The sequence below is a fragment of the Sciurus carolinensis genome, chromosome 14 (genome assembly GCF_902686445.1).
Source record: "Sciurus carolinensis chromosome 14, mSciCar1.2, whole genome shotgun sequence".
Classification (NCBI taxonomy): Eukaryota; Metazoa; Chordata; class Mammalia; order Rodentia; family Sciuridae; genus Sciurus; species Sciurus carolinensis.
Window position 1 is genome coordinate 1,368,647 of NC_062226.1, and position 12,243 is coordinate 1,380,889.

Consider the following 12,243-nt stretch of genomic DNA (forward strand, 5'->3'; position numbering starts at 1 on the left):
AAACAAAGAAGACTTGGGTCCCTTCATGCCACCTAGAATCAGGGGCTTTTGCCATAGACCCCTTGTCTCTAGGCTGCTCCAGAGGATCGCCGCGGGCACTTCCTAAGCCTGGCACCGGCTCCTGTCTCCACTGCTGTCCCTGTCAGCCACGCGCAAGAACTCACAGGCACTCAGGTCCTCAAGGTGGGGTGGAGTCCCTTCCCTGACTCGTCCTCAGGACCAGCTGGGCCCCAGGCTAGCATGCACAGAGCCCATGTCCATCCCACCACGCTGCCTGCCAGGGTCATCACGGCAACCCCTGGGGTGTGCCTCCTCGAGCTCCGGGGAGGAGGAAGCAAGTCAGGACTCCTGGATCTGGGAGATCTGGGAGTGCTGGTGGGAGCCCCAGCAGGAGCTGCAGGGCTCGTGCTGTGTCGCTGAGTGACACGGGGTTATTATGCTGTCATGGGGTCACCTGGAATTCTCTGCCACCCCACTGAGAGGCAGCTCATTAGGAAGCCCCCACCCCCGCCAGTGCCAGCCAGGGCCTGCACCCACTGTCCCCACCCAGTTTCAATGACCGTCCTGAGGGCTCACTATAGGCCAGGGGCCAGCACAGGCCAACATCCAGAGCCAGGCAGTGGTCAGCCTGTCCTGCAGTGATGGGCACTGGGCTGTAGACCTTGAGGCCGCCATGTGAGCACATGGTCAGGCCAGGCCGATGGCGGCTGGGGCTCGCCCTGGTGCTCACCCACCTTGGTCACTGGCCATGCCAGCCCCAGTCTTGGGCAGGCTGCCCACGTACCTGGGGGGAGCGCTCCAGTCTCTCTCCAGGGATGGCCAGCAGCAGGGCCTCTGGTCTCTCAGGACCCTGGGGAGAACGGATGGCAGGAAGACCAAGCCCAGGTAGTGTGTGTGTGTCGTCCCGCCCACGGTGCAGACTGCAGAGGTCTGGCTTCCCCAGGCAGCGGCCCCAGCGTGAGACACCAGGACATGCAGGTCCAGTGCTCAAGTCCTGGACCTGCCTCTGCGGGGTGCCCTGGCGTGGCCTGGCCTCTGAGCCTTAGTTTTCCCACTTGCAATTTGGGCTGATCATGGTCCCCACCTCAACAGGCCATGGTCAGATCCCAGGAGAGACTGTCAGGGCAAGTGCCTGGGTGAGGGTGTTCCACTGGGCCCTGCTGTCCTTCCCAGGCAGGGGGACAGTTGTGGGAGCAGGGGTTGCAGGGACAGGGGACTCAACCTTGGATGCTGTGCTCAGCACTGGCCTTCAGTCTGACCAACTGTGTCTGTCACTCTCTCCAAGGGAAGACAGGCTCGGTCTACCTACAGCCGAGGATGACCTCGTAGCTGCCCCGAAGTGGCCCGGGGCCTGGCAGCAGCTGGGCTGTCGTGGCACGATTCCTCACACGGTCTGGTCTTATGACATGGAGGATCCAGGCCCCAGGACGGGGGCCTGCAGCTCGCCCCTGTGGGCTGCCGGCCAGGAGGCCAGGGACAGGGACAGTTCAGTGTCATCGGGCCCCCTTTCTGGCTCCTCCGGGGGCCATGAATCATGTGCCCTTCCCCACGGGCCCTGGAGGGAGAGGCCACCCCAGATGTTAGAGCCCCAGCGGCAGCCCAGAAAGAGCAACCCACGGCTGGAGCAGCTGAGGGACAAGATCCGGGCGCAGACACAGTGGCAGGCCAGCTGCGCCTCCCTGGGCACCTCGGCTCCCTCCAGTGACTCGCGCCTCTACAGAGCCGCTCCACCAGCATCCCGGAGGAAGACCCGCAGGGCGACAAGCGCCCTTCCAGCCCCCACACGATGCCCAGGTCAGTGGCAGCCTTGCAGGTGAGGGGAGGCTGGGCCGGAGGCTGCGGAAGCTGGAGGCAGGCTGGTTGGGATGGTGCAGGGGGCTGGTGGCAGGGCACCAGGGCCACCCGCCAGGGAGGTGTGTGCCACGTGCCCGGTGCCCCGAGGAGAGATGGAGGGGCTTCTGAGGTGGGTTTAGGTGAGGAAGGCCCAGTGATGGAGACCGGCTGAAGCACATTGGAAGGACAGGGACACAGGGCCTGAGGGAGGTGTGGGGCCTGGGATCTGTGCCCTTGTCCCCCACGCAATCCAGGGGCACCGTCAGCTGAACCCTAAGAGCCAGTGTGGGATCTAGAAGGTTCACCTGCTTGCTGATCCTGCAGAGGGGTGGGTATCCAGGGAGCTTCACAACTGGATGGGAGGAGACTTGGCCCAGGAACCTCCTTCTAAGGAGGCAGGGAGACGGACATTTTCCTGTTTTGTTTTGTTTTTTTTAAAGCCAGCAACTTATTTTTATTCTTAAAATTTTATATTTTTATTTTTATTTATTTTTTCCTTTTTTATGTTTTTTAGAAATTTTTTACAGACTGCATTTTGATTCATTGTACACAAATGGAGTACATCATTCGTTTCTATGGTTGTAGGTGATGTAGATTCATACCATTCGTGTAATCATACATGAACACAGGGTAATGATGTCTGTCTCATTCCACCATTTTTCATATATTTTTATTTAAAAATTTTTAAAAATCTGTTCTAGTTGTACATGACAATAGAATTCATTCATATATATTGATAAATCATACAAAAATGGAGTGTAATTTCTCATTTTCCTGATTGCAGCTGCTTATTTTTAAAGATCATGGTAAAATACATATAACATAAGACTTGCCATCCTGAACACTTTTAAGGGTCTGTTGGGTGCGTTAAACATATCCATTTCTGGGCTGAGGCTGTGACTCAGAGGTACAGCACTTGCCTAGCATGTGTGAGGCACTGGATTGATTCTCAGCACTGCACATAAATAAATGAATAAAATAAAGACCCATCAACATCTGAAAAAATAAAAAACAAAACATTGCAGGGTGGCCGCACCACTGCCCATCTCCCAAGCTTCCCCATCGTTCTGCACTAAGCCCCAGACCCCACACCCCCTCTGTTTCCCATCTCTTGGATCTGGGCTCCAGGCGCCTCATGGAAGTGGATCCCACAGATGGTCCTTGTGGCTTTTTCAAAGGCCTGTGTTTCTTCCTGAAAGTCTAGATAAACACATAGCACAGGCGGAAGCCATGCCTCTCCCTCTGTGGCCCCTCCGAGTCTCTCTGGCCAGGGCTAGGGATGTGTCCCCTAAGTCACTGTCTTGCAAGGTGACGCGACCTCCTCTCCCACGCAGTGGGTCCAGCCCCAGCCGGTGCTCTGCAGGCGGGCAGAGCACCACTACCCTCTGCTCCGTAGCCATGTGGTGAGCCATTGGTGCCAGGTCAGGTCTAACAAGGTGGCTTCCCGGGGTTGTTTTTGGCCTGAGCATCGCCCAGAGGTGCTGCCACTGAGCCCTTTCCATGTTCCCTCTGTCCACACACCCCAGGCTTCAGTGACCTGCATGGGACTGAACCCAGAACTGAAGACATAGTACTTTCTGGCCTGGGGCACAAGCTCTCTGGGGTCACCCAGCACCAGGCTTCAGGTAAGTGGTGTGGACGCCATATGCGGGGCCCACTTACAGATAAGGAGACTGGAGTCAGAGAGGACCCTAGCTGGAAAGAGGCCAAATGGAGATTCTCTGCCGTTCTCTGGAGCATGGGCTGTGACCCTCTGCCTCTCAAGGGAGGAATCCCAGGCCCTGCAGGGGCCTCTCTTTTGTAGAGCCTCCCCTGCCTAGAAGAGGCAGGCTGTTCCTGCCACCTTGCAGGCAACCTGAGGCCCTCCAAGTCCCTGCCAGGCCCTGGCTCCCTATGCCACCTTGCAGATGAGGTCCCTGCCTGGCTCTGGAGAGGCTGAGGTTGGGCCTGGGTCAGAAGACTTTCAGGTAGGGGATGGGCCTGGGCATAGGGGTGGTCGGGTTTTTGCTCGCTCCTCCTTTAGATGGTGCAGCAGGCGGAGAGACTGGCAGAGGCTTCTTGGAGCTGGAGGGCTGGGCGGCTGGGGACACACACCGCAGCCCACAGCAGAGCAGCTGAGGATGCTGGACCTGAATGGCCAGCTCTGTTGGAGGGTGGGCGCAGGATAGAGAAGGTGGGCTCCTGCAAGTTTCTGGAGACCACAGGGTGGAGAGGGAGGAGGCTGGGAGGCGTTCTATGTCCTTGGCTTCTGAGTTCCCCAACCCAGCAGGGTGGTGGGGGTTTCTGCAGGGCCCTGAGAGGAGGAAGTCAGACGCGGGCCCCTAGCATTGCAGCAGTGGCCTGTTGGACCCCACTGGGCATCAGCTACAGACAGGTGTAGGGACCCTCTGGCCCTGGGTTGTGCCAGCCATGTGCAGATGCAGGCAAGGGTCTCAGGGCCGGCCTGAACCACAGCTGTGGGCAGGACCCTGTCCCTGAGCCCAGCTCCACCTGCCCTACGAGGACCAGTGGTCATTCTCCCCACTCCTGCCCCAGGAGGCTACGGGGCCATTGGTCAGCTCAGGTTGAGGCACCTCAGTCCTCTAAGCCCTCTGTCACCAGGTCTTGGCAGCCATATTCACATCCTGCCAGTTTTAGGCCCTCCCAACTGAAATTGCAGCAAGATATGGCATGAGCACGGGTGGCAGCTCAGTGGGCTGAGCTCATTCACACGGCCATGCGCTGGACACCACCTTCCACCCACAGACGTCCACCTTCCCAGTCGAAAGCTCTGTCCCTACTGAACACTGAGTCCACCCTCCTCCACGGCCCCTGCAACCACCCTCCACCCTGTTTCTAGTAGTGGGATGACTTGGGGTCTCCCCTGAGTGTGACCCCTCAGCAGGGTCTGGGTCTTGAGGCCGTCCTTGCAAGGGTTGGGACAGAGGCCACAGAGGGACCTGCTGCACAGGCTGAGTCCTCTCCGTGCGCCAACCCCACGGGTCACCTGCCGGACCCACCAGGCTGGGCCTGTCCTTGGTTCTCTGGCTGGGTGGCTTTCTGGCACTTCTTAGACGCAGTGGTGGTGTGCACAGAGGCCAAGCAAGGTCGACGCTGCTGTGGGAATCGAGCCGTCAGGCTGAGGACAGGGTCCACCCTGGCTGGCCCCTGGAGATGGCAGCAAAGCCTGTGGCCTCAGAGTCTGGGTCGCCCCACCCGTCGGCCAGGGGTGGGCCCTGGTATCCAGCCCCTCTGGCTGAGCCCTTGCTGCGGGGCTCCCTGGGGCTCGGCTCATCCGGTCACCCTCCGCTCAGCAGCCAGGAGCTGCAGGCCGGGGATGCATGTGCTGTGGCTGCTGGGGTTCACTGCTGACTCTCCTCCTCCTCTCCCCTTGCTGAAGTTCCACGGGAGAAAACCAAGAGGACCAGAAGCAGCTCTTGGAAAAGAGAGAAGCCCATCCAGTCGCCCTCCCCCAGCAGATCTGCCAAATGTAAAGGTGAGCTTTGCTAACTTGAGGCCCTGGAGTTGGCAGAAGCTCCCAATGCAGTCCTAGGGACGGCTGGTTGGCAGGGTCACCTGCACTGCCACACACACAAGGCTTGGGGCACTTGGGATCTGGGGGCATCCGCTCCAGTGGCCACTGGTGGAGCCGTGGGTGGCTCCTGCCTGTGCAGGGTGCGTCTCTTGTGATGAAGTGAAAGACCACACTGTCCTTGTCCTTCCAGAGACCCAGGTGCCCAGCCTGGCTGCTGGTTTCAGAGCTTCCGAGGTGAAAGAGGGAGGGGCTTCTGCCCTCCACTAGAGGTGGGCAGCAGGGCTTTGGCAGGAAGGAGGCTGTCAGAGCTTCTCTGGGCCTCCCTTAGGCCATCCTCAAGGTTGAGCGTTTGTGCCACGTGTTCTGAGGACATCAAATCTCTTCATCCTCAGAGCTCCCCTTGGGGAAAGGCAGGTGGCTTGCCAGATGTGGAAGCAGGCGGGCAGCCTGCCCAGGGCCATGCTGATAGAGCCCTGACCCATCCAGCTTGAGGCCTGTGCTCCCAACGTGAGAGCCAGTCACGTGCACCTGGGACCCACCTGGCCCCTTGCCAAGGCCCCCTCCAGTCTGGCTCTGGGAACACCCCTGAGAAGCACCACGGGTGGAGGACACAACCCACGGGCCGAGACCGGCTCTCCAAGCCTAGGCAGCAGCTGGGGCCAGGACGCGGCTCCTGAGCTGCCCTGTGACCCTCTGTGCCTCAGTGTCCCCAGGTGGCTGCATGTGCTCTGTGCATGTCCAGATGCCTGTGTCGTCAGACACCCGCCGCCTCCGCTCCCAGGCCCAGCGGTGGCCCCAGAGGAGCGAGGGGAGGAGGACCACGCTCAGCAGCGGGTTCTCAGGGAAGCAGGAGGCCCAGCTGGCCATGTAGCCTTGGCAGATGTGTCTCTCAGCTGGCTGGAGGTGACATGGAACAGCCAGGAAAGTCTCCCCGGAGTCCAAGAGTGAGGGACAACGCAGGTGCCAAAGACGGTTCCAGAAAGCCCCTGAGAATGCACAAAGTACTACCTCGTCCTGCCTCGCCCCTCCTCTCTGCTCTTGGGCTTGTTTTGTTTTAAGGGCTAGCTTGAAAAATGACCTGCCTTCTGCCTGACACCAGGTCAGAGGGGCGTGCCACGGCCCACATTCATCACCGTGGCCTCCTGTCACCCGACGGCAGCGAGCATTAGTTGCTGTCAGTGACGAAGTCACAGCTGGGCTAAGGAGAGATGGGTCTGGGTTCAGAGGTCAGAGCCACAGGACTTGGGAATTGGATGAATTTGAAATTTGCTGTAGTTAACAAAAAATTAAATCACAATAGTTATAAAATATTCATCCATCTGGGCCCTAGGAAAATGAAGCCCGATATTTAATTTCAGATTATATCACCTTGCTTTGCATTTTTTATCATAGATTAGGTCAGCCAGAGCCTCGGTAGGGCACTTGGGGACTTCATCCACACCCACAGATTAAAAATCCTCTCGTAAAAACATTAATTGCCTTCAAAGTGCTCAGTGTAAGGAAAAACGTGCCCATCAGGACCCATCCATCGACTGGGCCCGTCTGCTGGGCTAATGGGGAAGCCCAGCGACCTGAGATGGAGGGACTGAGGGCGCAGGGGGCGGGGGGCGGCCTCCCCAGGCAGTCTCTGGCCTGCGCCTGTCCGAGGAAGCATGGCTAGTTCTGTGCAGTGGAGCACCAGAAGGGCAGGGTGGAGCCTCCTGGGGCAACCTGGCATGCCGCCATGTCCCCACGTGAGGCCCAGAGTGGTCAGCTGGCCACACCAGCCTCAGTTCAGGTCTCACAGACCCTGACCCCCTCTGGGCCCAGCTCCCACAAAGACGGGACCACCTTGCACCTTCGAGGCCCGTGGCAGGCTGCTCCTAGAGCCGCCCCCACCTCACAGATGGGAACTCAGGCTCAGCAAAGTTGCACGGCTTGCCGAGGCCCACAGTGGTGGTGGTGGAACTGTACTAGAACCCAGGCCTGGGGCTGCTGTGACAACACTGTGGCCTCCCCTGGCCTGGTGGCCTCTCCCCGGAAAGCAAGCTCATGTTGCCCATGCTCCATCCCAGAGCTGATTTCAGACCTGGGGCTGATGGCACAGGCTTGGAGCAGGTCCAGGAGGGGTGCTAAGAGGACCCCAGCTCAGCCAGGGAAGCCCAGGGTTGGTGCACCAGAAGGTCCCAGGGGTCTGGATGTGCCTGGAGGTCCTGATCCCAGGGCTCAGGGTGTGTGTGGAGTGAGAGTGTATGAGGACATGTGGGTGTGTGTAGTGTGTGTGTGAGAGTGTATTGTGGGTGTGCACACGCACTTGAGTGTGCATGTGTGAGCCTGCAGGTGAGAGACCTGTGTCCCCGCGCTGGTGGAGGGCTGGCTGTGATGGTGGCCATGCTGGCCGTGGTGAGCACAGCCTGGGATCATGCTCGTCGTGGCTGCAGTGCGTGCTGTGCCTGGCCGGTGTTGAGTGCTCCGTGGACAGAGCTGGTGGGGTAGATTCATTACCCTCCTCTTACTGAAGAGAATACTGAGGATCAGAGAAGTTGTCATGGTCACCCTGAGATGAAACCTTGCTCCGACCCCCAGGGGCCGGACATGAGGGACTTCACTTTGAGTCCCTCCAGAGCTTGTGAGGTGGTTTCCAGGGTCTATGTGGAGCCCCGCACCTGCCCCTCAGGGTCAGTGTTCAGAGGTCCACAGGTGCCCAGGCTGTGTGTGTGTGTCTTCTCTGTTTAAGATTCTGAGTTGGCTGGTGTTTACGCCTGGAGGAGAGGACCAGCTCTGGTGAGGCTGCTGCTCGGGCCCCCGCCCGCCCGCCCCAGGCTCCCGAGCAAGGCCCCCTCGAGGGACCGGGCCCCCAGCATGGAATTAGGTACCTTGTGCCTCTGCCGCAGTCTCCCTGCTGTGCTGCTGTGACATGGGGATCGTGGAGGAGAGATGCCCAGTGTTCCCGTCCTCAGAGGAGGCAGCAAGGGTGTCGTCCCCTCCAGATCACCATGGGAGAGGAGACACGGGAAAACACTCGTCTTTAAAAACCTAAGGAGGCACACACCTGTGATCCCAGCAGCTTGGGAGGTCAAGGCAGGAGGATCACAAGTTCGAGGCCCCCTCCGCAACGTGGCGAGGCCTTGTCTCGATGAAAATCAAAGGTTGAGGGTGTAGATCAGTAATAATGTGTCCCTGGTTTCAATCCTCAGTCCCCAAAACAAACAGACCAAAACACCTAACAAAGGGATTTCTGTCCCCAAGAATCTCCCAGGTCAACTCCAGAGCCAGGCACACCACCAGGGCTCCCCAGACAGAAGGAAGGCTGACAGGAGCTGGCCACTCCTCTGGGGGACACAGCCTCTCCTCCATGTGTGCTCTGTCGGCCCATGTCCAGAGCAGTTGGTTTGCCCAGATACGGCACCTGCTCGGAGGGTTTCTGCACGTGGGTGACAGGCTGCAGTCAGGAGGGAGCTCGCTGGGGCAGGGCTGGAGGCCCCTGTGCCAGGAGAAGCCAGCTTGGCCTGCCTTCCACCTGCAGTGCCCAGCACCCAGTGACTGCCTGTCTTTGCAGGAGACAGCAAGAGAGCCGCAGCCACCCAGAGCTGTCCCGTCCACACCTGGCTGCCCAGGCCTGCCTCTGCCTGCAGTGACCATCGGCTGTCTGAGAACACACCCAGCCTGACTTCCCAAGATCAGCCGGTGACAGTCCAAACCGCTATGGCCATCCTACAAGACCTCCGCCAGCAAATCCAGGCCGGGCTGGAGTTGGTCTGCAGCCCCAGGAGTAGACGGAAACTCAGACCTGATAAGGCGAAGCCGCAGAATCCAGGAGGGAGGAGGCAGCAGGGCCCCCAGAGCTCCCGGGGTGTGCAGGGCTCCTTTTCCAACAGTCCTTGGGCCATGACAGAGGGGAAGTGCTCCTCTTTAGACAGGACCAGCAGCACCTGCACCCAGCAGCCCCGGCGCACCTTGGCCGAGTGGGAGTCCTGTCCACAGAGGGCCTGGGCGGCCCACGGATGGGACCCTTCTCTCCAGAGGGCAAGAGACCCCCCTGAAAAGCTGGCCGCCTTCTCACGGCGGCCCTGGAGTGCCTTGGGTGGACAGACCTGTCCTCAGAGAGCTCAGGCGGCTCGTGAAGACTGGGAGATTCCTGTCTCCAGACCCTGGAGCTCTCTGGAAAGACCACGTCCTGCCCCACCGCGGTCCTGGAGCAGCTCCTTTGTGCAAAAGACTGGACCCCCCAGTAAGGGCAGAGTTGCAGGTCCCCATCCCTTGGGAGCCAAGCAGGCCTGGTCGAGGCCCACCCAGGGCCTCCCTCAGAACCCATCCAGGAAGGAGCAAGATCTGAGGTCATCCGCGTCCTGCCCGCGGCCCCGGGCACCCCTGGGCCAGCAGCACAGCTCAGAGTCCTTACGGGACTTCATGCGCCAGAAGGCACAGGCCCGGCGGCAACAGGCCCTGGAACGGAAGGCCCTGGCTACCCGCACGCTGGAGCTGAGGAACCAGAGGCTGCAGGAGGTCTACCGGAAGCAGAGGGAGGCAGTGCTTGGCAAGGCAGTCCCCGTGGTCTCCCAGACCAACCCTGGCATCGTCACCTTTGTCCCCAGTTCTGCAAGGTCCGAGGTATGTGCGGGATAGGTGAGTGGGGCACTCAACTCAGCCCCTGAACCCTGGCCCTCAGCTCTCAGCTGCCACCCTGACCACCTGTGTCCACTGGCACGTGTCCGCTGGGGCTGTGTCCCCTGGGCTGCAGCAGCTCTGGCTCCAGGCAGCTTCACACTGACCTGTTAGGAAACCAGGGTGTTCACAAGCTCTGCCCTGGGGTGACTGCACGAAGGAGAGCCAGACCTGGGCACCTTGGCCCCGGGCTGCTGGGAGTTGAGACTGAGCCCGATCCCCTGTTGCTGTGCTCCAGGGAGGCGGCGTGCCTCCCAGCACGGGCTTGGAAGGACCCCGCTGCCTCCGTCACAGCCCCTGAAGTGGGACCCTCCCAATACCTTGCAGGACTCTGCAAAATCCAGCCCGAGATCTGGGGCAGTTGGGGCTCTGAGCTGAGGCTGAGAGGTGGGGTCTGGGGAGCTCTGACTGCACCCTTCTTCTTTAGGGCCTGGAAGCCCCAGAGAGCCTGGCATCTTCTGTGCTGCAGTGGAGCAAGGTGACATCCGGCAAGGTGCTGGGGGGCCAGGAGGCCCCCGGCAGGTGGGTGTGGCCATGTGGGGCTGCTTCTCTGTGGAGGGTTGTGGGGGCAGCCAAGGCAAAGGACAAATTCTGGGGGCTCCCCCAACATTGCCCGTGACAGCAAGGCTCCTGGGGGCTTCTGCTTCACTGCCCGGGGCACCTCCAGAGTCGAGGGAGCAGGGGGCCCTGGCATGTTTTCACTGAGGTCAGAGAAGCACATGGGACCTACATCTTCCATGTTCAAGGGCATGGCCTTGGGCGGGCAGCTGCTCTAGGAGAGTCACCCCAGAGGAGACCATCCAGGCTGTCACTCCACCTCTCCCTCCTTGGAGGGCAGCCTGCAGCTTGCTCTGGTGGTGGGTTTGACCCTTGGACATTTTATGATATGGCGTCATAAGATAGTGGCTCTGGCTTCTCTCACTGCCCGTCGGGCACATCAGGGCCTCACACCTACCTGCACCTGACGCTGTCCACATCACCCATCTGTCGTTCCTCCATGGACGCAGAGCTGCCTCATCTTTCAGCTCGCACCGCTAACCCGCTGTGGCCATGGCTGCTGGGCCAGCTCATGCACCTGCATGTTCGAGCCATGATCCTGGAAAACACAATGCTAAACGCCATAGTTCCAAATGGTGGAATCCCGAAAGAGCAAATCTTGAAAGTCTCTAAAATCACCAGCCTGAAAGACGTAAATCCTGAAAATATAATTCTGGAAAAAATAATTTTAAAATTCTTTCAAAGACGTAGGTTTTCAAAGGGGGATTTATTGGAGAAACACAAAAGCCTGATGGAACATTTGGTGGCTGCTTACCCAATAAAGCAGACAGTCATAGCATATGTGATTCTGCAAGCGAGCACTCAGCTGTAGTGATGACGGTTATCCAGCTGTTCAGTCACAAGCAGATGAACCGTATTCATGAAGAGACAGGTCAGAATGCAAAACGCCTAAACACGTCACTGTGGCTGGTAATTGTGTGCACCCAGCTTTATAGCTTCAGTCCTCTGGGAGCCAGGTGTGGTGGCCATGCCTGTGATCCTAGCTACTCAGGAGGCTGAGGCAGGAGGACCCCAAGTTCCAGGCCAGCCTGGGCAGCTTAGCAAAGCCCTGTCTCAAAGTCAAAAGTGCTGGGGGTGCGGCTCAGTGGTGGAGCACTTGGCCAGCAGGCACGAGCCCTGGGTTTCATCCCCAGTACAGCAACAGTACAGGACAAAAAAACCCGCGGTCATCGGAAATGCAGTGATGGATAACCTGTCCGGCTTCCACGGGTCACCACCGCACAGTGGGACCCCGGAAAGTTAGCTCTTGAGAGAATTTCTTTCACATGAGTGAATGTGCACAAAAGAGGTCTCCTCGTGCAGTCTCAGCACCGCATGATGCCCTTGACAAGGCCACAGTGTGGTGAGCTGCTCTCCAGAGTCAACGTCGCAACAATGCACAAAGCCAGTCCGACTCACAAGGAGCCTCCTGAGCCTTCTTGAGCACCTTCTGTGCTGGAAATGGCATGAAAGCACATGAAATGCATCACACGGCAAATCGTAAAAAATAATGCTGACCATTTAGAATAGCAGGAAAAAAAGCTAAAAGAGAGAAAAGAGGACAAAAAAAAAAAAAAAAAAAAAAAAAAAAGCTGAGCTAAATAGGAAATCTGACGTGTGACAAAGGGCCTTCCAGGGAGGTTTCTGGCAGTTGCAGGAGGTGGTCCACAGAGCACACTCTGAAGTCTTGGGAGATGACAGGGCTGCCTTCTTAC

The 12,243-nt window shown here is 58.8% G+C and overlaps 1 protein-coding gene across 19 annotated transcripts in view; it reads left to right on the forward strand.

The window, feature by feature from the left end:
* Nucleotides 1-12,243, forward strand: part of Ccdc187 (coiled-coil domain containing 187) — a 50,007-nt gene that overhangs the window by 3,794 nt on the left and 33,970 nt on the right. For 13 of the 19 annotated variants that reach the window (XR_007104998.1, XR_007105000.1, XR_007104999.1 and 10 more), the window contains exons 3-9: nt 73-885; nt 1,286-1,794; nt 3,360-3,458; nt 5,213-5,308; nt 8,064-8,198; nt 8,886-9,937; nt 10,419-10,513. Coding sequence is in view for 16 of the 19 variants with exons in the window: in XM_047525079.1 (XP_047381035.1) it covers nt 701-885; nt 1,286-1,794; nt 3,360-3,458; nt 5,213-5,308; nt 8,064-8,198; nt 8,886-9,937; nt 10,419-10,513 (2,171 nt within the window). In the remaining 3 variants the exon portion in view is untranslated. Of the gene's footprint in view, nt 1-57; nt 886-1,285; nt 1,795-3,359; nt 3,459-5,212; nt 5,309-8,063; nt 8,199-8,885; nt 9,938-10,418; nt 10,514-12,243 lie in introns of all 19 variants that reach the window. The other 6 variants (XM_047525089.1, XM_047525086.1, XM_047525080.1 and 3 more) reach the window with 5 other exon arrangements.